This window comes from Amphimedon queenslandica, unplaced genomic scaffold (genome assembly GCF_000090795.2).
Source record: "Amphimedon queenslandica unplaced genomic scaffold, v1.1 AMPQUscaffold_13372, whole genome shotgun sequence".
Taxonomy (NCBI): domain Eukaryota; kingdom Metazoa; phylum Porifera; class Demospongiae; order Haplosclerida; family Niphatidae; genus Amphimedon; species Amphimedon queenslandica.
The window spans coordinates 67,449-86,470 of record NW_003546392.1 but is presented as its reverse complement, the minus strand read 5'-3'; the positions used below and the strand labels follow the sequence as shown (position 1 = coordinate 86,470).

Sequence of the window (19,022 nt, the reverse complement as noted above, 5' to 3'; positions counted from 1 at the left end):
ATCACACACTCATATACAAAAACACTGTGTGTGTGTGTGTATTAACTTATCTCATTAATTATCCTGTACTCCAGACAGTAACAAGTCATGGCTCCTCCCTACATAAAGAATGTTACAAGCTTGTACATACAGGGCATAGTATAACCTGTCTGTCTCTCTCCAACAGTTGGTACTACAAACCTATTGAGAGAAAGAAAGAGAGAGAATGATAGGGAGAAGGTTATCAATGGAGAAACGATAAAACCTGAGGAAAGAGACAATGGCTGCCTCGTGCTTCTTCTTTGACTTGTGATCCCGCCTGATGTAACTGGTTCCTAGGCAACCTGTAGTGGATTGGGCAATCCTCACGTGACCATACCCGCCAGATATCCCGGGAAAGACACTAACTATTGTCACCAATAATAACTGTGAACATTAGATGTCACTGAGTTTAAAATGGCGGATGCTAGGAAGATTGTGTCTGACGCTATAGAAGGGGAAAAGGAGCCCCTGAGGTCTATTGCTCACCAGCTGTGGTCTAATCCTGAGCTGGCATATAAAGAGAAGGCCGCCCATAAACTATTGACTGACTATTTAGAATCAAAAGGATTTAAAGTGGACCGGAGCTACTGTGACATAGAAACTGCTTTTAGAGCAAGGTAGCTACATGTACATGTAAGATAAGTAGTTAATTCAACCGGCACAGCCCCTACATTAATAATTGCATGTATTTAGAAGTAGGTGTAGTCAAATGGTCTTTATTGTTAAAACGTACATTAGGAATGCTATTACTAAAGATGTCCTTTGTTGTGTAGGTTTGGATCAGGGTCTCCTCATGTGTGTGTGATCTGTGAGTATGATGCCCTCCCTGAGATCGGTCATGCTTGTGGTCATAACCTCATAGCAGCTGCTGGTCTTGGAGCTGGTGTAGCTATCAAAGCATACCTTGAGTCCAGTGGTACCCCGGGTACCCTTACAGTCCTGGGTACTCCTGCAGAAGAGGGTGGGGGTGGTAAGGTACTCTTGATGGATAGAGGTGCTTTCAATGACTTTGATATTGCTATAATGGTCCACCCTGCTCCTGTTGAGATTATTGTTGGTTATATTAATGCTCGGGTGACCCTTTCGGTTGAGTTCACTGGTAAAGCAGCTCATGCTGCTGCCTTCCCTTGGGAGGGAGTCAATGCTTTAGATGCAGCTGTACTGGCATATACTAATGTCTCCCTCCTGAGGCAACAGATGAAGCCAACTTGGCGTGTTCATGCTGTGTTTACTAATGGCGGTACAAAGCCTAACATAATACCAGAGAAAGCTTCTCTGCTATACTACGTCAGGGCTCCTAATCTAAAAGAGCTAGGGGTACTTCGTGGTAAAGTAACGTCCTGTTTTGAGTCAGCTGCTACTGCAACTGGTTGCACAGTTGAGATAAAAGAGAACGATGTGTCGTATACGGACCTTCATTCTAACCCAGTCCTAGCTGGTATTTATCGTAAACATATTGAGGCCTCTGGTACTGAGTATACTTATGATGCCAATGCCTCTTGGTCTACTGATATGGGGAATGTCTCTTATGTTGTTCCTTCATTGCATCCAACCTTTGCCATTGGATCAGGTGAGGTGAATCACACTCGTGAGTTTGCAGCTGTTACTGATATACCCGAGTCCCACACTAAGACCAGAGTTACAGCTGTTAACATGGCCCTCACTTGTATTGATGTACTGAAGGGAGGGGAGGAGCTGGTCAAGGAGATAAAGGAGAAATTTGTAGAGCAAGTTGGTACTAAAAATAATTGATTATTAACTTAATTTTGTTTTTGCTTTAAAATTTTTATTTTAAATCAAAAATTTAATATTATAGCCACACCTCCTAGTTAATAAATTAACTAGTCACTTTAACTATTAATAAAATGGCTGCCTTCAGAAAACTAGGAGAGAAGCTTTTGTTAAGCGGTACCAGTGGTAGGAGACTGCTCTCTACTCGTCAGTTGAACTGTTGGAACTGTAATAAGACCATTAGTGTACAACTAGATGAACCAACCTTCACCTGTCCCTGTGAACATCACGTGATCCTTCCACCCACCACCTCTAATTACTTTCACATATTGCAATGGTAAAACTAATAATTGGTTAAATCATTTATTTTTCGATCATTATTTTAGTGACGTTCAGTTTGATATCAAGCCTGAGGTGATAAAATCTCGTTACCATTGGTTACAGCGCTGGCTTCACCCAGACAAGTACGCATTGAAGTCACCTGTAAGACCACACCCCCAAAGGTCACATGACTCATTGTATATCCATTAGTTAGAGCGTCAGTTTGCTGAGGAGCACTCATCATTAATTAATAAAGCTTATAACACTTTGTCTGATCATTACAGGAGGGGCCTTTATATGGTATGCAATTTAATGGGTTATCCTTTAAAATTTTAATGGGCTGCCTTGTTTAATTTTTAGTTGGAGTTGAATAATGTGGAGATTGATGAGAAAGATAATCTTATAGCCGGAGGGGAGGAGTTTCTGGAGACGATAATGAATATTAATGAGGAGATACATGCTAATCCATCGCAAGCAAAACTGAAGCAATTAATGAATAATAATGAGGGTATGAGCAGCTGTATAATAATAATAATAATAATAATAATAATAATAATAATAATAATAATAATAATAATAATAATAGGAGTTTTATTTATTTATTTATTTATAGTTTCATTAAACAAATCAATCACTGTCTTAAGTGACTGTTTTAAGAAAAGTAAGTACACTGTATGCAGCTGGTAACTTTGGAGGAAGGAGGTTCATCTTATATAAGTTTATAATCATAGCCATTTAAAAATAAGACCCGCCATTTTAAACTAAGTACACAAATGCTCATTGATGCATGGAAATTGAAACCTGCCGATCAACAAAAATTAGCAATTGACCAAATTTTCTTATCAAAATATCAGCTGTACAGTAATTATTAATAATTAATTTGATAATGTGTTTTTAGATGATTTGGAAGGTGCAAAGTCAGCATTATCAGAAATGAAGTATTATATTAACATAAAAGAAGAAATATTATCAAGAATACAAATTTAATTTTAATTTTCAGTTAAGCAGCAGCAGTGAGCTCACTTTTTGGATGGTGTGTGTTAATGATATTCATAGCTCGTGGGTGTGGCTCATTATTTGCTGAATTTATGTAGGCGTGGCTTGTAGTCAGCCAGCTAGTTTGGACTGGGGTTTCCCTTTACAAGGCTAGCCTTTATCAGCAAGTTTGAGCTACCTCCCTCCTTTTCTCTCTGATGGCTTTTCGCGGCAAGTCCTCAGGTGGTTCCGTGGCTCATTGTGACGGATACGCCTGGGACTTGAAGAGCCTCCTCGGGAAAGGATCCTACGGGAACGTGTACAAAGGATGGAACAGCCAGGTGAGGGAAGGAACCAGACTCGTGTGTTTAGACTATCACTTTGGGCCTGTGCTGTATGTGGTTCACTGTATTGGGACAGGTTTCTATTGATTCTTTACAATTTTATTTGTTATTATTAATATTTGTGTAACCACTTTATTTTCAGTCTCAGTTGTTTTTCAATTTCCACCTCTCCTTTGTAGAAGACAGCTGAAGTTGCTGTGAAGGTCGTTCGTAAGGATCTCTTTAGACAGGACCCAAAGGCTGAGCAGAACCTCATGAGAGAGATTGACGTTCTTAAGAAACTCCGCCAGTGTGAGTACGTGGTCCATTTGTATCATGTACAGGTATGTACGGTACTTGTGGTGGGTGTGGTTAAAGATTGTCATGGTAACAGGATATGCAACGAGCCGATGCTATTGTGATGGTAATGGAGTTGTGTGAGTGCGACTTGGACCACCTCATTAAAGTGAAGCCATTTTGTGATCAAGATGTGACCGTTCTCCTTCATCAACTTGGTAAGGAACCTAACGCCCCCACACTTCATTAAAGTTTAACGCTATCACATGATTATTGATGATAATGATAATGAATATTGTTGGTATTGTTTATTGTTCTTATTGTTGATGATTCAGCAGATTATGAATTTGTTTCTAATTTTGATTAAAAATTTAAAAGGTCAAAGACAGCTGCAACCCAATCCCCTCCTGTTGCAGTGTTACATGTACGTCACATGTTACATGTACGTCACATGTTTAACGTATGCCAAACTATTGTTATTAGTCACTTCCTCACAGCATTTCCTATTACCATATTTGGTATGACAACTATTTTAAATGCATCATAATTTTACTATACATGTACATGTATTAATTAATAACCAATAATAACTATACTGACATGTGATCATCATGTGACTGTATTTTCACCAGGTGAAGGTATGAAAGCTCTTAGAGCTCATAACATTGTTCACAGAGACATTAAGCCAGGGAACATATTGATAAAGTATCATCCCAAGACTGGGAAGATGATGGTAAGACTGCTCCTTTTAGTGATTGATGTGTTCTTCTTTCATGTGTAGATCAAACTAGCCGACTTTGGGTTTGCCCGACACTTTAAAGACGAGTCGATGAAACCTCTGGACCTGACGTCACTGGCAGGGACCCCTGTATTCATGGTAATTAATGAGTGGGTGTGGCACCAATTAATTTATTGTTATAACAGGCTCCAGAAGCACTGAGGTGTGTGTTCAATCCTGGTGTGGAGGTATGTTTGTTTTATGATTAATTACTTTCATTTTATAACTGCCGTACTTAGCACTATGATGATAAAGTTGATCTGTGGTCTATTGGTGCTTTGATTTATAAAGTACTCGTGGGTCAGTGTGGATTCTATGCTGTAAGTTATAATTATCATTATTATTAATTGATTATTAATTAATTAATCAGCAATTAAATCACATATTACACATTCTGGATAAGAAAGGTGACGCCATTGCTTGGGAGCCGAGTACGGCTCCTAACTATGGGCCGGTTCCTAAGGTCAAGTACATATATGAACTGCCAGCATCTCTGGACGAGAGACTCTCAGCGTAAACCACACCTACTTTAACATGATAATACATGTATTCTTAATAGTCCGTTCAAGCAAAAGATGAACCAGCTGCTGGTGTCTTTGTTAAAACTGGATGCATTGGAGAGGATGACATATCCTGAATTCTTTGATTTTGTTGATGACCTCCTAAAGAGTAAGGTTGAAGTCGTTAATCTTCTTCACGGAACTGGTTTCAAGTTTATGGTGGAATCTGACATGAAGTACGTAAGATAATGAAGGACTGTTGCATTACGTACTGTACTTCCTAGACCTGAGGACCTTATGAATGATATTGAGCTAGCAGCTGGGACCCCGGTCGAACACCAGGTCATATTCTCCTCCCAGTCGGATATTTATATTTCAAAGAATTCGAACACGAGTCAGAATGATTTCAATCTCTTTATGAACAGAGCAGGTGGATCACAGGTACCAGGGACCAGCTGTAACATGTACATGTATTTTTGGTATATAGGGACATGCCGTTATATACTTTATTCCTGTTAACGAAGTCACAGCTGATCTCCTGGAACCTGATTATGGAGCACTCGCCAAATTATGTAAGAAATAATTAATATTAATATAATGACCACACCTCCTTATCCTCGTTAGATTATTGTGTGGAGAGCAAGTCACAGTGTGTGGAGCTGATTACAGGAGTGAGTCGTGATGTAATGATGATGTAATCAACTGTTACTATTAATAGCGCAAGTACTCGGATGAGATAGTCCATTCAATTGGTTCACTTGAGAAACAAATTGAGAGACAGTTTTCATGCATACAGGAGTTCAGGTTAATTAGCTGTTGATTAATAGGGGCAGGGTGATTATCCCCTCCTCTTATTGCAGGGCATTTTGTACCAAACAGTTTGAGACACTGATCCAGTCACTGGCCAATACAAGACAACTGGCCCAGGAGACTATTGCTAAAGCAACGCTGGCCTGTGATTGGTGGGTTTGATCATCAGTGGGTGTGGCTATTACTGGTTATTAATCACAGGTTATCCAGTGACATATCAGTATTGAACAAAGGGACTGGAATCAGTCCAGCAGCTGCTAAGACCTTCAAAGATAATGTGACTAAAGTCAAGAGAGAAAAGAATGAGGTGAGTATTAGAGGTTTATGAATTTTTAAAGTTATTATTAATTATTATTAATTATTATTATTAATTATTATTATTAATAGATTGATGGTTTGGTCAGTGAAATGGAGACGAGTCTGAAGAAATGTGAGAACACGATCCTTCGTGCTCCCTCCCTCCAGATTGACGACCTCATTGAGAATGCAAAGAAACTGTCAAAGAAAGCGAAGTCACTTACCTCCATTGAAGTGAGACGTTATAAATTAATGCACTATTAATTAATTGCCTGTTCATTATTATTATTATCTCTTTACGATCAGAGGCAGTTTATCTATCAGATGTGTGAGGAGCTCCTTCAGTTATGTAAAGGACTCATTGTCTCTTCCACCGACAGAGCTCACAAGATGTTGAAGTATGTCTTTCCTTTTTAATTTATTTATTTTAAATTTATTTATTTAAACTCCAGAGGTCTATACACAGCACTCTATGACATTTGGAATGTCTCACAGAAAGCTTCTGCTCTTAAAGTCAAGCAAGACAATTTGAATAAAACACTCACTCAAGGTGTACCGGAATGGAGAGCAGAACTGCTCAGATCAACAAAATCAGCAGCTGCTGTTAGTACTTCATTAATTAATTAATTAATTAATTGTACATTATTATAGGCACCAGTAGCACAAAGTCAAAATCAGCAAGGTCAGTTCATCTTCATCATCATTATTATTAAATTTATAACTATTATTATTTAATGTACTGTAGGATGGTCCCAGTTGCAGCAGGACATTGCTGCCAAGAATGAACACATCAGGACTATTGAAGCTGAAAATGCTAAACTACATCAACAGATAGCTGACAAAGAGTAATCAATAATAATAATAATAATAATAATGAACAATGAATATTAATGATGATAATGAATATTAATGATGTCTTGCTAGGGCTCCTAAACTTGATCCTACTCTTGCTGAAAAGTTCAAGACTTTCTGCATATCAGCAAAACGACTTATTGAGTAAGTCAGTGAGATACAGTGTCAATTAAGTGGGTGTGGTTATTCCTGTAGCCCCTCCTCTGCCAGTCGGTCTCCTAGCAACAAGAGTAAGGACCTGTACCCTATTCTCGGGGCGGAAGACAGCACCTCCAGTGGGTACCTTGTGGTGGAGGGACAGTTGGACCTCAATGAGCTGATACCAGAGGCAAGCCTCCATCTTGATATACTGCAACAGAAACTGCTGAGTGGAGCATCGGGTAAACACTATTAGTTTGTTGGTTGTTTATTGTTGTTTGTTGTTGTTTGTTGTTTATTGTTGTTTGTTGTTTATTGTTGTTTGTTGTTGTTTGTTGTTGTTTATTGTTGTTTGTTGTTGTTTATTGTTGTTTGTTGTTGTTTGTTGTTGTTTTTTTAGGTTTTGGTGATGAGGCTGACATTGATCAAGTCCACATTAGAATAACATATTTAGAAAAGTAACAACAACAATAATAATAATAATATCATATTAATTCTTATTATTATTTTCTAGTTACAAACCTGGTGATATTGTTTTGTTCCATCCTGTTGGAAGAGCAGGTCAAGCTGGTCAAGGTAACATTCACCTCAACTTGCTTCATTTGAAGAAACCACGCCCATACGCCATATTGGAGCCAGAGTGCTACCCTGCCTTTGGGTACAGACAGGGACGAATGTAATTAATTAATTAATTAATTAATTAATTAATTATTGTGTTAATTATTTCTTTATTCTAATCTAGTGCTGATTTGGTTATTGGTATGATGGATGAAAGGAGCCCCGAGGAGGCCAGTTTTAAAGTAATTTTAGTTTAAATTTCCCCCCCTGACCCCCTGCCCCCATAGGATAACCCAGTCCTTGCTAAGCAGATAGGAGAGCCCGATGGGTCCGAGAGGAAGTTCTATCGTATTTGGGCTAAACCTGCTAAAATTGACTTTGTGAGAACTCGCGCGTCCTCAGGAAGTGCCAAGTCAAAGCCTCAACCGGTTGGGGACTCTAAGAACCCGAGGAAAAATGACTTTATCTAAAATTACTAATTAATTAAATATAACAATGATAAATTTTAAATACATTATTGCTATTTTGCCAGTCATGTGATGTTCATTACTCTTACTAATAAGAATTATTATTATTGTTGTTGTTATTGTTATATCTAATGTCTACGTGTCATTATTTTTGTTGTCGATAGTTTTGAAATATTTTCTTTATTCAAATAGTCATAGCAGCTGCTAAAACAGAAAGTACTTTACAAAACAAAAAGTGATCCATTAATTAATTAATGTATTTCACATAAAGAGACTATAAAACAGTGAACATTGTCATTTTTATTTATTTTTTATTTTTGTTCTTCTTGGTTCCTCCACCACTACCAGCTGCTCCAGTGTCTCCTTTATTATCATTCACTGGTTCTGGCAGGTCTATATCTATTGTATGAGGTTTCTTTGGTGACAAGACCACACCTTCTTCTTTATCATCATCACTACGCCTCTTGTTGATAGGCAACTCGTTAAGGGATGGTTCTAGCTGGCCCCAGCCTGGTTCATCAGGTTCCTCAATCTCAGGAGCATAAGGTAACCAATCCAAAGGACTTTCCTCATCCTCTTCACTGCTGCAGAAAGCTGGTATCACTGGGCAATCTGTAACATCCACCACTGTCACCTCCTCCACACCATTAGACTGGGCTGGGTCCTCATTATTGACGGATTTATCTTCGTCTTCAATATCAAACTCACTCTCCCTTTCCTCGTAGTCTTCGTTCTCATCAAGCTCTTTAAAATTAGGAGCATAAGCACTCCACAGTTCAGTCTGAGTGTGAGACCAAATGTTCACAACTCCATTAGAGACGGAGAGTATAACTGGTCTGACGGGGTGCCAGGTAAGGTCAAGGAGGGACTCTCCCTTTGGTCCCGTCAGCATCTTAACAAGGTTCCCTGTGGCCTTGTCCCAAATGTACAGCTCATGCTGTCTGTGAGAACCAGCACAAATGTAATCACCGTCACCTGAAGAGAGAGAAGTAAGATTAAGAATATTAATTTATTTACCAGAGAAAGAACACTTCTTCCATTGCATTCTGTTCACGTTATCCTGGAGTCGTTGTAAAGGTTCAACCTCAATCTCCTTCCCATTCTCTCCCTCCTTCCCTCCCTCCCCCTCCTCTCCAGTCAGAGGCTCCTTGTCAAGGTTTTCAAGGTCATAGACTCGTAAGACCCTGTCTGAGCCGTTAATTAGAAAGTTGTTCCCTCGTCTGGCAACTTCAATTGATTTGACAGCTACATGAGAGGACCCTCCACTGAGGACACGAAACTTTCTAATAATATCCAAAGTCTTTACATTAATAACGAGGACCTGTTCTAATAATAGTAACACGTTACATCATAAGCACATCATACCATTCCCTTGGAGGTCCCTAGTATTATCAGTTTCCCGTGACGACCAAAAGATCCAGTCATTGAAGACTCTGGTTCCCCGTCAGTCGGTAGAGGAGTGTGCACTGGCCCCGCCCCCTTAATCGTTACTAGGGTGGGGGCGTGTTTCATGGGACAGACGAGGAACATGTTCTTGTCCCGTGGGTTAAACTGAACCTTCATGACAGGAGAAGGGAACCTCAGGCAGAGCTCTGCCTCCCCACTAATGACATCCCATAACACAACATTCCAATCAGTCGCTGAGCTGAGGAGTCTCCGCCCACTTCTGTTCCAGCTGAGTGAGGTTATGGGGTGAATGTGATAGCTGCATTGGCGGGATATCCCTCTTGTCATAAAGTCCCATAGCGCTATTCTTCCATCATTGCAGCCAACAGCTAACATGGTCCCCCGTCTATTGAACTGTACTATGACAGCCTCGCTACCAGAGTCCAACACACCATCATTGTGCTCTGGGTAGCTATGATCAAACGTGCGGAGGAGCTCAAGATTCATACCTCTCTCTTGGTAGCCATTTTATTTTTAATAACGATCAATTAACTAACAAGTCCCTCCCATCAGTACTGCGCATGCGCACTAACTCTACGCGGGCCATCAGCAAATACAACCTCCTTCATGATCCTCTGATGATGGACACTATCACAGTTGGAGTGAGGCTGAGGCCACTGGTGAACGAGTAAGTGGACAATGGCTTGTGTCTGTCTGTTATTCTCTTGTCAGTGAAACAGGTGAAGTAAAGTGGACAGTTAACGAGAAGTCAGTCTCACCCATAGACTCCTCTGCCTCCTATGAGTTTGGTAACTCCAGCTCCTCTTTACGAGTGTATCTTTTCTTTCTTTTAATTAGATAATGTTTTTGGACAGGACGTGGTAACTGAAACCATTTTTAATGAAATAGCACAGCCTGTTGTCAACGATGCAGTCAGAGGAATCAATGGCAAGTGTTACTATTAATAGAATATGTTATGATATGTTACTATTAATAGAATATGTTATGATATGTTACTATTAATAGGTACTATATTTGCGTATGGTCAGACGGCCAGTGGTAAGACCTATACAATGATGGGTGATGACAAAGCTCTTGGAATCATTCCACTGGCGATACTGAACCTTTACGATATCATCAAGAAAGTATTGTCCATTAATTAATCTATTTATTTATTTATTTGTTTATTTGTTTGTTTATTTATTTATTTAGCAAGTAATGAGAGACTTTATTGTTCGTGTTAGTTATTTTGAACTTTATAACGAGGTATGTCACATGAGGTTCTGTCACATGATGATCACATGATCCATAGAGTATCACTGACCTCCAGAACACCAGCAGGACCAACCTACAGCTGAGGGAGGGGCCTGTTAGTTATTAATAGTTATTAATGGTTATTAATAGTTATAAGTAGGGTCGTTTGATTGTTCATAACTTAACAGAAACAGAATGTGTCACTGTTGCTGATGTACTGCAGGTGTTAGTAGCCGGAAGAAGTAACCACTTGTTGTTATTATTATTATTGTTTGTTGTTTGTTTGTTTGTTGTTGTTTAGATAACAGAACTGTGCGAGAGACTAAGATGAACACAGCCAGCAGCAGATCTCATGCAATCTTTACGATAATCATTGAGAGTAAGGACATCAGCCAAGACAAGGACATAGTGCAGGTCTCGTGTCTGGTTAGGGCTTTAATTAGAATTATTAATGGGTGTGGTCAATTGTGTCTATTTTTAGAATCTTGTTGATCTGGCGGGGAGTGAGAAAGCATCAGCTGCTATCAATCAGGCAGAGTTCAAGGAGGGGCGGAGCATCAACCTGAGTCTAATGACTCTAACCAGTGTCATATCTAAACTATCAATGAAATATGACGGGTAGAATTAGCAGTTATTATTATTATTATTGATATTCATTAATATTCATAGTCACATACAGTACAGGGACTCCAAACTGACGAGGTACTTGCGTCATTCGCTGGGAGGAAACTCTAAGACAGTTATTATTTGTAACATATCACCACTGGCACTGGAGGAGAGCCACTCCACTCTTAAGGTAAGGGGTGTGGCAGGGGGAGGGGCTAGTTATTAATACTGGTCATTAATAGTTTGCTCAAAGAGCAAAGAAGATATCCAACAAGCCGATTGTAAATGAAGTAAGGAAGAGATACTGCACCACCTGTTGCTATGGTTACTCTATCTTGAGGTCTTCTTAAGTGAAGTGGCCATGCAGAGGAAGATATCAAAGTTGATTGAAGAACTTAATTTGATGAAAGCTGAAAACAAAAGATTAAAGAAAGAATTGAATAAAGATGAAGATATGACAGTAAGTGAATGTTTCTTTATTATTTTTTAATAATTAAATGAATACCAGGAAGATGATGGTGTTGCTATGGATACTCCTTCTTCATTTGTTGCTGATAAACAGCTGGTACTAGACAGTCCTTTGTTTAACAAGCACAGGTCATTCACCACACCCACTGCCACGCCCAGTGTAATGGCCACACCCTCCAGCACTGTTCCATGTAGAACCTTCATTCTGCCTAACGTTACCTTGAGACGGAAGAAACCATCAAGAGGAGAGGAGACCTTAGAGTCACAATCACTGCTTCCAGTCAGTATCTTGCTTGTTTGTTTATTTATTTGTTTATTTATTTGTTTGTTTATTAGTTATTTGATGAGTTCAGTGTTGATGCCAGTACCCAAACTGATAGCGAAGCCACACCCATTGCTTGCATTGATCCAGAGATTACTCTACAAGCCATGAGGAACATTAACGAGTGTGTCTTTGTCAATATGGACGCCTCCTTCAAGTGTCCTCATTATAACGAACTGAAATTAAATGAAACTAAACTGGAAGAGGTGCAGTAGTATTAATTAAACTGGAACTTGTTTTGTTTGCTAAAATTAATAATAATTAGTATTTTTAATTTATTTCAGCTTCAGTTTAAACTTGATGAAAGTGAAGTTAAAGCACAAGAAGTAGAGGCAGTGCTATCAGTAAATTATTATTATTATTATTATTATTATTATTATTATTACAATTTTCTCCATCTTTCTAACTCTCTCTATCTTTCTCTCTCTCCTTTCCTTTCCTTAAATTAACCTGCTTTAAAAATTACTATTATTATTGTTGTTGTTGTTGTTGTTGTTGTTGTTGTTAAAATAATTTAAAAAAAAAATTATTATTGTTATTGTTATTATTATTATTATTATTATTATTATTATTATTATTGTTATTGTTATTATTATTTATTAGGCAGAAATTGATCAACTTAAATCTGAAATTATCAGTGACAATCAAGTCTACAGTATTAATGTAACTGAAGCAATTAATTAATTAATTATTAAATTTAATAATGTTAATTTATTAGACTAAGAAGTACAAGGAATTGCTAAATGAACAGGCTTTACAATTTGAAGTAAACACAAACACTTTGTTTATGTTTATTGTTTATGTTTATTGTTTACAGTCGAAAATGAATTTGAATGAAGAGAAACATGAAGCTGAGGTGAGAGAAGGGGTGTGGCTAGTTATTAACAGTTATTTATTAGTTGAAGGAACTTAACGAACTAATGTCTAATAAAGTAAGTTATATTAATTAATTATATCATTTTTATTTTGTAGAGTGTTGCTATGGAGACTGAAGTTTCTGGTTTACGTAAAGTAATTTCTTTAAATTAATTAATCAATCAATTAATTAATTAATTAGTGTTTGGTGGAGGCTGAAGAGAAACTCGGAATTAAATGTAAAGAAATTGAAGATTTGAGACTAGAAATGGTATCATTATTATTAACCATTGTTTATTGTTATTATTATTATTTTAATTTTAATTTTTAGAATGCTGAAAATGAGAAAGTAGCTTCATTAGGTCTACAATTTGAAGTAAATGTACACACATACACAGCATGAGGGCATCAATATGTATCAGAAAATGTAATAAAAATTGGGGGTGATTTTTTGGCCATTTTTTGGAAAAAACCATGGACTATAGCCTTGGGTATTTTTCAGATTTTTGATGTTTTCTTAAAATGGCCGTAACTTGAAAAATTGAAGTCGGAATCACCTGAAACTTGCTACACAGCATAAGGGCATCAATATGTATCAGAAAATGTAATAAAAATTTGGGTTGATTTCGGAGCCATTTTTTGGAAAAAACCATGGACTATAGCCTTGGGTATTTTTCAGATTTTTGACGTTTTCTTAAAATGGCCGTAACTTGAAAAATTGAAGTCGGAATCAGCTCAAACTTGCTACACAGCATAAGGGCATCAATATGTATCAGAAAATGTAATAAAAATTTGGGTTGATTTCGGAGCCATTTTTTGGAAAAAACCATGGACTATAGCCTTGGGTATTTTTCAGATTTTTGACGTTTTCTTAAAATGGCCGTAACTTGAAAAATTGAAGTTGGAATCATCTCAAACTTTCTACACAGCATAAGGGCATCAATATGTATCGGAAAATGTAATAAAAATTTGGGGTCTCCTAAACTTTCTATAGATCAAACTACATGTATGTTTGTTAATGCACGTCACTTGTATAGTTTATTAATAATTAATAATTTAGGAAGTGACTGATTCTGAAAGCAGTGTTTCTAAAGGACTAATAGAAAATATGACAGAAATGGTAGTTATATCTATAATCATTGTCTGTCTATTTATTTATTTATTTTTAGATTGCTGTTATGAAGGAAAATGATGCTACAATATCTTCATTGACTAATGACATACAGGTGAATTATTATTATTATTATTTATTTTTTTATTTTTTTTTTATTTTTAGGAATTGGAGGAAGCTAGAGATGCTATTGTTATGAAGTGTAGTGAACTTGAAGCTGATAATCTTGAAATGAAAGAAAATTTTCAGAAAAACAAGTATTATTATTATTATTATTATTATTATTATTATTATTATTATTATTATTAATGGCTCCACCCATATTCCTGCCTACAGAGAGCTTGTACAACGGTACAGAACTGAAAGAAATATTTACCGAGAGAAATATGAAGAACTGAAATCTGAAAGTAATTAATAATAATTATTATCATTAATTTATTAATTATTATTTCTTAATTATTATTAATAGATGCCAGTCAAACATTGAAAGAGCAAGAAACTGAGGTACAACCATTAGACCATTGTACCTTACCATTAGACCATTGTGTATCATACCATTAGACCATTGCACCCTACCATTGGACCATTGTACCCCACCGTTAGATCATTTTACCATACCATTAGACCATTGTACCCCACCGTTAGACCATTGTATACCATACCATTAGACCATTGCACCCTACCATTAGACTATTGTACCCCACCGTTAGACCATTGCACCCTACCATTAGACCATCGTACCCCACCGTTAGACCATTGTATACCATACCATTAGACTATTGCACCCTACCATTAGACCATTGTACCCCACCGTTAGACCATTGTATACCATACCATTAGACTATTGTACCCTACCATTAGACCATTGTACCCCACCGTTAGACCATTGTATATCATACCATTAGACTATTGCACCTACCATTAGACCATTGTATACCATACCATTAGACCATTGTACCCCACCATTAGACCATTGCACCCTACCATTAGACCATTGCACCCTACCATTAGACCATCGTACCCCACCATTAGACCATTGTATACCATACCATTAGACCATTGTACTCCACTATCAGACCATTGTGTACCATACCATTAGACCATTGTATACCATACCATTAGACCATTGTACCCTACCATTAGATCATTGTACCCCACCGTTTTACCATTGTACCCTACCGTTATACCATTATTGTCTTATTTTATAGTCTGTGGAATGTTGTAAGTTGAAGAATGAAATCAAGAGATTACAGGAAGAGGTGGATAGTGGGTGTGGTCTCGGGCTATAATTAATTGTTGTTACTTTTTATTGTAGTTGTGTGAATCTAGACAGAAACTGAAAGATCAAGTTTGTTAATTATTTATTTATTTACAAATCTATTTTTATTTATTTATTTATTATTTGCAACTAGGAAGCAGTTCTTGTTGAAAAGGACAGCAGTATAGAACTGATATTAACTGATAATAAAGTAACTAATAATAATTATTATTATTATCATTATTATTATTATTATTATCATTATTATTATTATTATTATCATTATTATTATTATTATTATTATTATTATTATTATTATTATTCTCTTAGCGTCTACTGAAAAAAAATTCTGAATTGATAAATACGAGAGGTACGTTTAATATAATAATAATAATAATTGTCATTATTATTATTGTTGTTGTTGTTGTTGTTTGTTAGTGCCTAAAGATCTTTATAATGAAAGTCAAAGGAGTTGCTTGAAATTAAAAGAAGAAATATTCCAATTAAATAAAACTCACGAGAAACTCAAGTAAATAAGTTAATAACTACTGTAGGTTCCACTGTAGGTTCTACTGTATTAATGATGGTCTTCATTAACCCAGGCCATCAATTGGTCCTGAGGTGATACCCTACACTACAACTAGTAACTACTCTTGGCAATACATCATTGATTACAGTAGTTGTAGCTGAGCTTCAGGAGCTCATAGTACAATACAATACAGTACATGTCATGGCACTTTGAGCAACTTTAAAATTTCTTAAATAATTCAATTTTGATTTGAATCAGTTCAAACTTGCTACACAACATAAATACGTGTGTATGCATCAGAAAGAGTACATGTAATAAAAATGGAGAATTGTTTTGTAGTGTTTTTATCAAAACACTTGTACCCCTACACGTCTTGTCCTGATGTATACCTCTCTCTCTCTCTCTCTCTCCCTCTCTCTCCCTCTCTCCCTCTATCTCTCTCCCTCTCTTTCTCTCTCTCTCAGTGAAGATGTCGCTAGAATCAGAAAAGAAAGGAATATTTATCGTTTTAAATATGAGGACACCAAAGAGCCAGCAGCACCAAGCCCTGTTGCTATGCAACCAGTGACTCCTAAACTCATGGATTGTTCCAGATTCTCGTACATGCAAAAAGTGCCACCCACTGCCCCTGTAGCTCAGACCACACCCATTGCCCCACCCCTTTTATCTTCTAATAGGTCCTATGGTAAGCATCAATCAATGAATATTAATTAATTTAACGATGAACAGAACCTGCTGAACCAGTCAAACCAGAAGCACTTGCTCTTGATAAAGGTGCTGCTGACGAGAATGATGATCCTTCTATTGAAGGACCTTGTGAATACGGAAAACCTGACAATCCCTGCCTGCAGCAATAGATGCAACACTTAATGCAAACGTACTCAATTTTATTTAACATGATCATGCACCAGATAATGGCAGATATTATATCAATACTTATTTTTTGTAAATCAATTTTTGAGGATGGCCAAAACTCTAAAAAAAGCACTGATAAGGTTTAAATTTTTAATGTCAATCTTGAATCAAACCAAACCCACCCATCACCTGGCAGTGGCAGCAGCATACACTGCATGTACTCATCATGACGTCTGTGTCACCGTCTCCATTGAAGACTCTATGCCAGGTTCGTGTGTGGATTATACTAGTTCTGATGTTGTAGTTACAATAGAATGTCTTCAGCTTTTTTGTGGAGGATATATCTAATGGAAAAGAAACTCTTCAGATACCAGTTAGCCATTGAAATACTGATCCCTTTTTACCCACCCTACTCCATCTGCTGTCCTTCAGTGTTTAAATTGGGTTGATACACGATCTGTTCCACCATTCAATTATGTTAAAGACTGCTGTTTGGATTCTGGTGTTTCCATGGAAACGGATAACGGGTTTATGATTCGTTGTGGTTGTTCTGATCAGTGCAGCTTGTCTCACTGTAGCTGTCGTCAATTGACGGAAGATGAGGGGCAGGGCTTGACTAGGCCGAATAAATCCAATATTACTGATGGGTATGATAATAGCAACAGATTAATGTCTAAACTTGTTTCTGGGTTAGTTCAACATGTACAATTGTATGGTTTCATTATTATGATTAGGTTATACGAATGTAACAAGTACTGTCAGTGTAGCAGCAGCTGTGGTAATAGAGTAATTCAAAATGGCATCAAACACAAGCTAATGGTATTCAAGACTAAGGACATGTAAGTATCTTTAAGTATCCTTGTAGTATGGTGCGTGGGTGGATCAAAGGCGCAGCCAGTGCTACAACTTCCAATAACCGCATGGTAGGAAAATGTAGCACTGTGCGGAATATATAGTACTGCATAGTATAATATGTATGGGCTTTCCTGTTAACCACAAGCTTTGATAGAGGCAAATAGCAGCCTCAGCTACACACTAGACATGTAACAATAATAATAGTGATAAATGAGATCTGATCGTCTTGTGCTGGTGACCTGCGAGACTTTGAAATTTCATTTGATCCGCCCACGCACCACTACAAACCAATCAAAGCACTGTTGATTCGTAGATTACGGAAATTATTGCACTCGGGACGGTCTCGACGAAAATGTAGCACTCAGCTTCGCCTTGTGCTACATTTTCCTCTCGACCGCCCCTCGTGCAATAATTTCCGTAACCTACTCTCAACAGTGCTTTAACTAATACGTAATAATAATTATTTGTTATTTTAAAGTGGGTGGGGTGTACTGACATTAGAAGACATACCCCAAGGATCTTTTGTGTGTTCCTATGTTGGACTCATTATGAATGATGAAATAGCTAATAGAACTGGCTTGGATTTTGGAGACAATTATCTAGCAGAGCTAGATTATATAGGTAATGTCCAGCTATCAGCTATCCTTTATCATTGTCCAGTGTTTGATAGAAGTGCTGGAGTATGCTAAGGAGTGTGATGGTGGTATCAGTGGTACATCATCTTCTGAAGGCTCATTGGTATTGTCATCAAGCAGCAACAGTGACAGTGACACTTCAAACCAGATCAGTACTACTGGCAGCAACATGTCCTGCTCTCCATTACTTAATGAAGATAATGATTTAATTGATGAAGATGGACACTATCTGGTCTCTTTATCTTCAAATACACCACAAGTATCCATTATTATTATTATTATTATTATTATTATTATTATTATTATTATTTATAATTATTTATAGTCAGGCCTTTCATCTTATTCGATTCCATTAACACGCTCATTCTTCAATGAATCTCATTCTTATGTTATTGATGCCAGTTCTTATGGTAATGTAGCAAGATTTATTAACGTAAGTTTGAGTGGGTGTGGTCATCATTATTAACTGGTGGTTCCTATCATAGCATAGCTGTTCTCCTAATTTATTTGTTCAAAATGTTTTTGTTGATTCTCATGACATTCGATTTCCATCTGTTGCCTTCTTTGCTCAGAGGTTTGAACCATTATTTGTTCCTTCATTATTATTCATTATTATTCATTATTATTATTATTGTTGTTAGTTTAATACCTGCCTATAGTCAATTGTTTTGGGATTATAATTACATCATTGGAAGTGTTGAAGGAAAAGCTGTCAAGTGTATGTGTGGATCCTCTAACTGTAGAGGCAGACTTATTTAAAATAAAGATCATTATTATTATTATTATTGAGATTATAATGATTGCATGCAGTCACTATAAC

The 19,022-nt window shown here is 37.1% G+C and overlaps 6 protein-coding genes across 7 annotated transcripts; 5 read left to right on the top strand and 1 right to left on the bottom strand.

The window, feature by feature from the left end:
• Nucleotides 1-400: 400 nt before the first annotated feature.
• Nucleotides 401-1,828, top strand: LOC100638938 (peptidase M20 domain-containing protein 2-like). The gene is made up of 2 exons (XM_019997439.1): nucleotides 401-638; nucleotides 795-1,828. The coding sequence occupies exons 1-2, from the start codon at nucleotides 436-438 to the stop codon at nucleotides 1,771-1,773; spliced, it is 1,182 nt and encodes a 393-aa protein (XP_019852998.1). The 5' UTR covers nucleotides 401-435; the 3' UTR covers nucleotides 1,774-1,828.
• Nucleotides 1,829-1,860: 32 nt separating this feature from the next.
• Nucleotides 1,861-3,122, top strand: LOC100638811 (iron-sulfur cluster co-chaperone protein HscB, mitochondrial-like). The gene is made up of 6 exons (XM_011406057.2): nucleotides 1,861-2,089; nucleotides 2,139-2,235; nucleotides 2,284-2,373; nucleotides 2,434-2,581; nucleotides 2,687-2,734; nucleotides 2,972-3,122. Exons 1-6 carry the CDS (start codon nucleotides 1,887-1,889, stop codon nucleotides 3,058-3,060), a joined length of 675 nt encoding a protein of 224 aa, XP_011404359.2. The 5' UTR covers nucleotides 1,861-1,886; the 3' UTR covers nucleotides 3,061-3,122.
• A 68-nt stretch (nucleotides 3,123-3,190) lies between these two features.
• LOC100638683 (inhibitor of nuclear factor kappa-B kinase subunit beta-like) lies at nucleotides 3,191-8,257 on the top strand. The gene is made up of 26 exons (XM_003387078.3): nucleotides 3,191-3,389; nucleotides 3,572-3,715; nucleotides 3,766-3,886; nucleotides 4,301-4,401; nucleotides 4,450-4,545; nucleotides 4,593-4,634; nucleotides 4,686-4,766; nucleotides 4,817-4,959; nucleotides 5,006-5,182; nucleotides 5,231-5,387; nucleotides 5,434-5,518; nucleotides 5,571-5,617; nucleotides 5,665-5,750; nucleotides 5,807-5,908; nucleotides 5,958-6,063; nucleotides 6,144-6,287; nucleotides 6,360-6,451; nucleotides 6,506-6,656; nucleotides 6,705-6,735; nucleotides 6,799-6,898; nucleotides 6,978-7,049; nucleotides 7,101-7,285; nucleotides 7,444-7,501; nucleotides 7,558-7,719; nucleotides 7,786-7,843; nucleotides 7,889-8,257. The coding sequence occupies exons 1-26, from the start codon at nucleotides 3,267-3,269 to the stop codon at nucleotides 8,069-8,071; spliced, it is 2,847 nt and encodes a 948-aa protein (XP_003387126.1). The 5' UTR covers nucleotides 3,191-3,266; the 3' UTR covers nucleotides 8,072-8,257.
• On the bottom strand, nucleotides 8,230-10,015 carry LOC100638554 (retinoblastoma-binding protein 5 homolog). Its single transcript, XM_003387077.2, has 3 exons — nucleotides 9,434-10,015; nucleotides 9,086-9,389; nucleotides 8,230-9,043 (listed from the first exon to the last, which is right to left on the bottom strand). The coding sequence occupies exons 1-3, from the start codon at nucleotides 9,959-9,961 to the stop codon at nucleotides 8,373-8,375; spliced, it is 1,503 nt and encodes a 500-aa protein (XP_003387125.1). The 5' UTR covers nucleotides 9,962-10,015; the 3' UTR covers nucleotides 8,230-8,372.
• Nucleotides 10,016-10,035: 20 nt separating this feature from the next.
• On the top strand, nucleotides 10,036-16,811 carry LOC100638428 (kinesin-related protein 11-like). Its single transcript, XM_019997434.1, has 34 exons — nucleotides 10,036-10,142; nucleotides 10,187-10,263; nucleotides 10,313-10,402; nucleotides 10,481-10,599; nucleotides 10,667-10,720; nucleotides 10,767-10,823; nucleotides 10,869-10,950; nucleotides 11,010-11,134; nucleotides 11,190-11,326; nucleotides 11,378-11,504; nucleotides 11,557-11,604; nucleotides 11,655-11,774; nucleotides 11,823-12,062; nucleotides 12,119-12,310; nucleotides 12,389-12,448; nucleotides 12,708-12,767; nucleotides 12,823-12,870; nucleotides 12,922-12,960; nucleotides 13,004-13,036; nucleotides 13,077-13,115; nucleotides 13,162-13,230; nucleotides 13,291-13,335; nucleotides 14,020-14,079; nucleotides 14,129-14,185; nucleotides 14,236-14,327; nucleotides 14,407-14,477; nucleotides 14,540-14,574; nucleotides 15,279-15,329; nucleotides 15,386-15,418; nucleotides 15,483-15,539; nucleotides 15,659-15,698; nucleotides 15,767-15,857; nucleotides 16,322-16,542; nucleotides 16,587-16,811. The coding sequence occupies exons 1-34, from the start codon at nucleotides 10,036-10,038 to the stop codon at nucleotides 16,712-16,714; spliced, it is 2,904 nt and encodes a 967-aa protein (XP_019852993.1). The 3' UTR covers nucleotides 16,715-16,811.
• An 86-nt stretch (nucleotides 16,812-16,897) lies between these two features.
• On the top strand, nucleotides 16,898-18,983 carry LOC109582610 (histone-lysine N-methyltransferase SETDB1-B-like). Of its 2 annotated transcripts, none has more exons than XM_019997441.1 (9): nucleotides 16,898-16,980; nucleotides 17,026-17,085; nucleotides 17,145-17,401; nucleotides 17,447-17,551; nucleotides 18,046-18,188; nucleotides 18,241-18,461; nucleotides 18,528-18,635; nucleotides 18,688-18,776; nucleotides 18,844-18,983. In XM_019997441.1, the coding sequence occupies exons 1-9, from the start codon at nucleotides 16,939-16,941 to the stop codon at nucleotides 18,959-18,961; spliced, it is 1,143 nt and encodes a 380-aa protein (XP_019853000.1). In that variant the 5' UTR covers nucleotides 16,898-16,938; the 3' UTR covers nucleotides 18,962-18,983. The 2 variants fall into 2 exon arrangements, with proteins under 2 accessions (XP_019853000.1, XP_019852999.1); XM_019997440.1 differs by having other exon boundaries at nucleotides 18,238-18,461.
• Nucleotides 18,984-19,022: the final 39 nt, after the last annotated feature.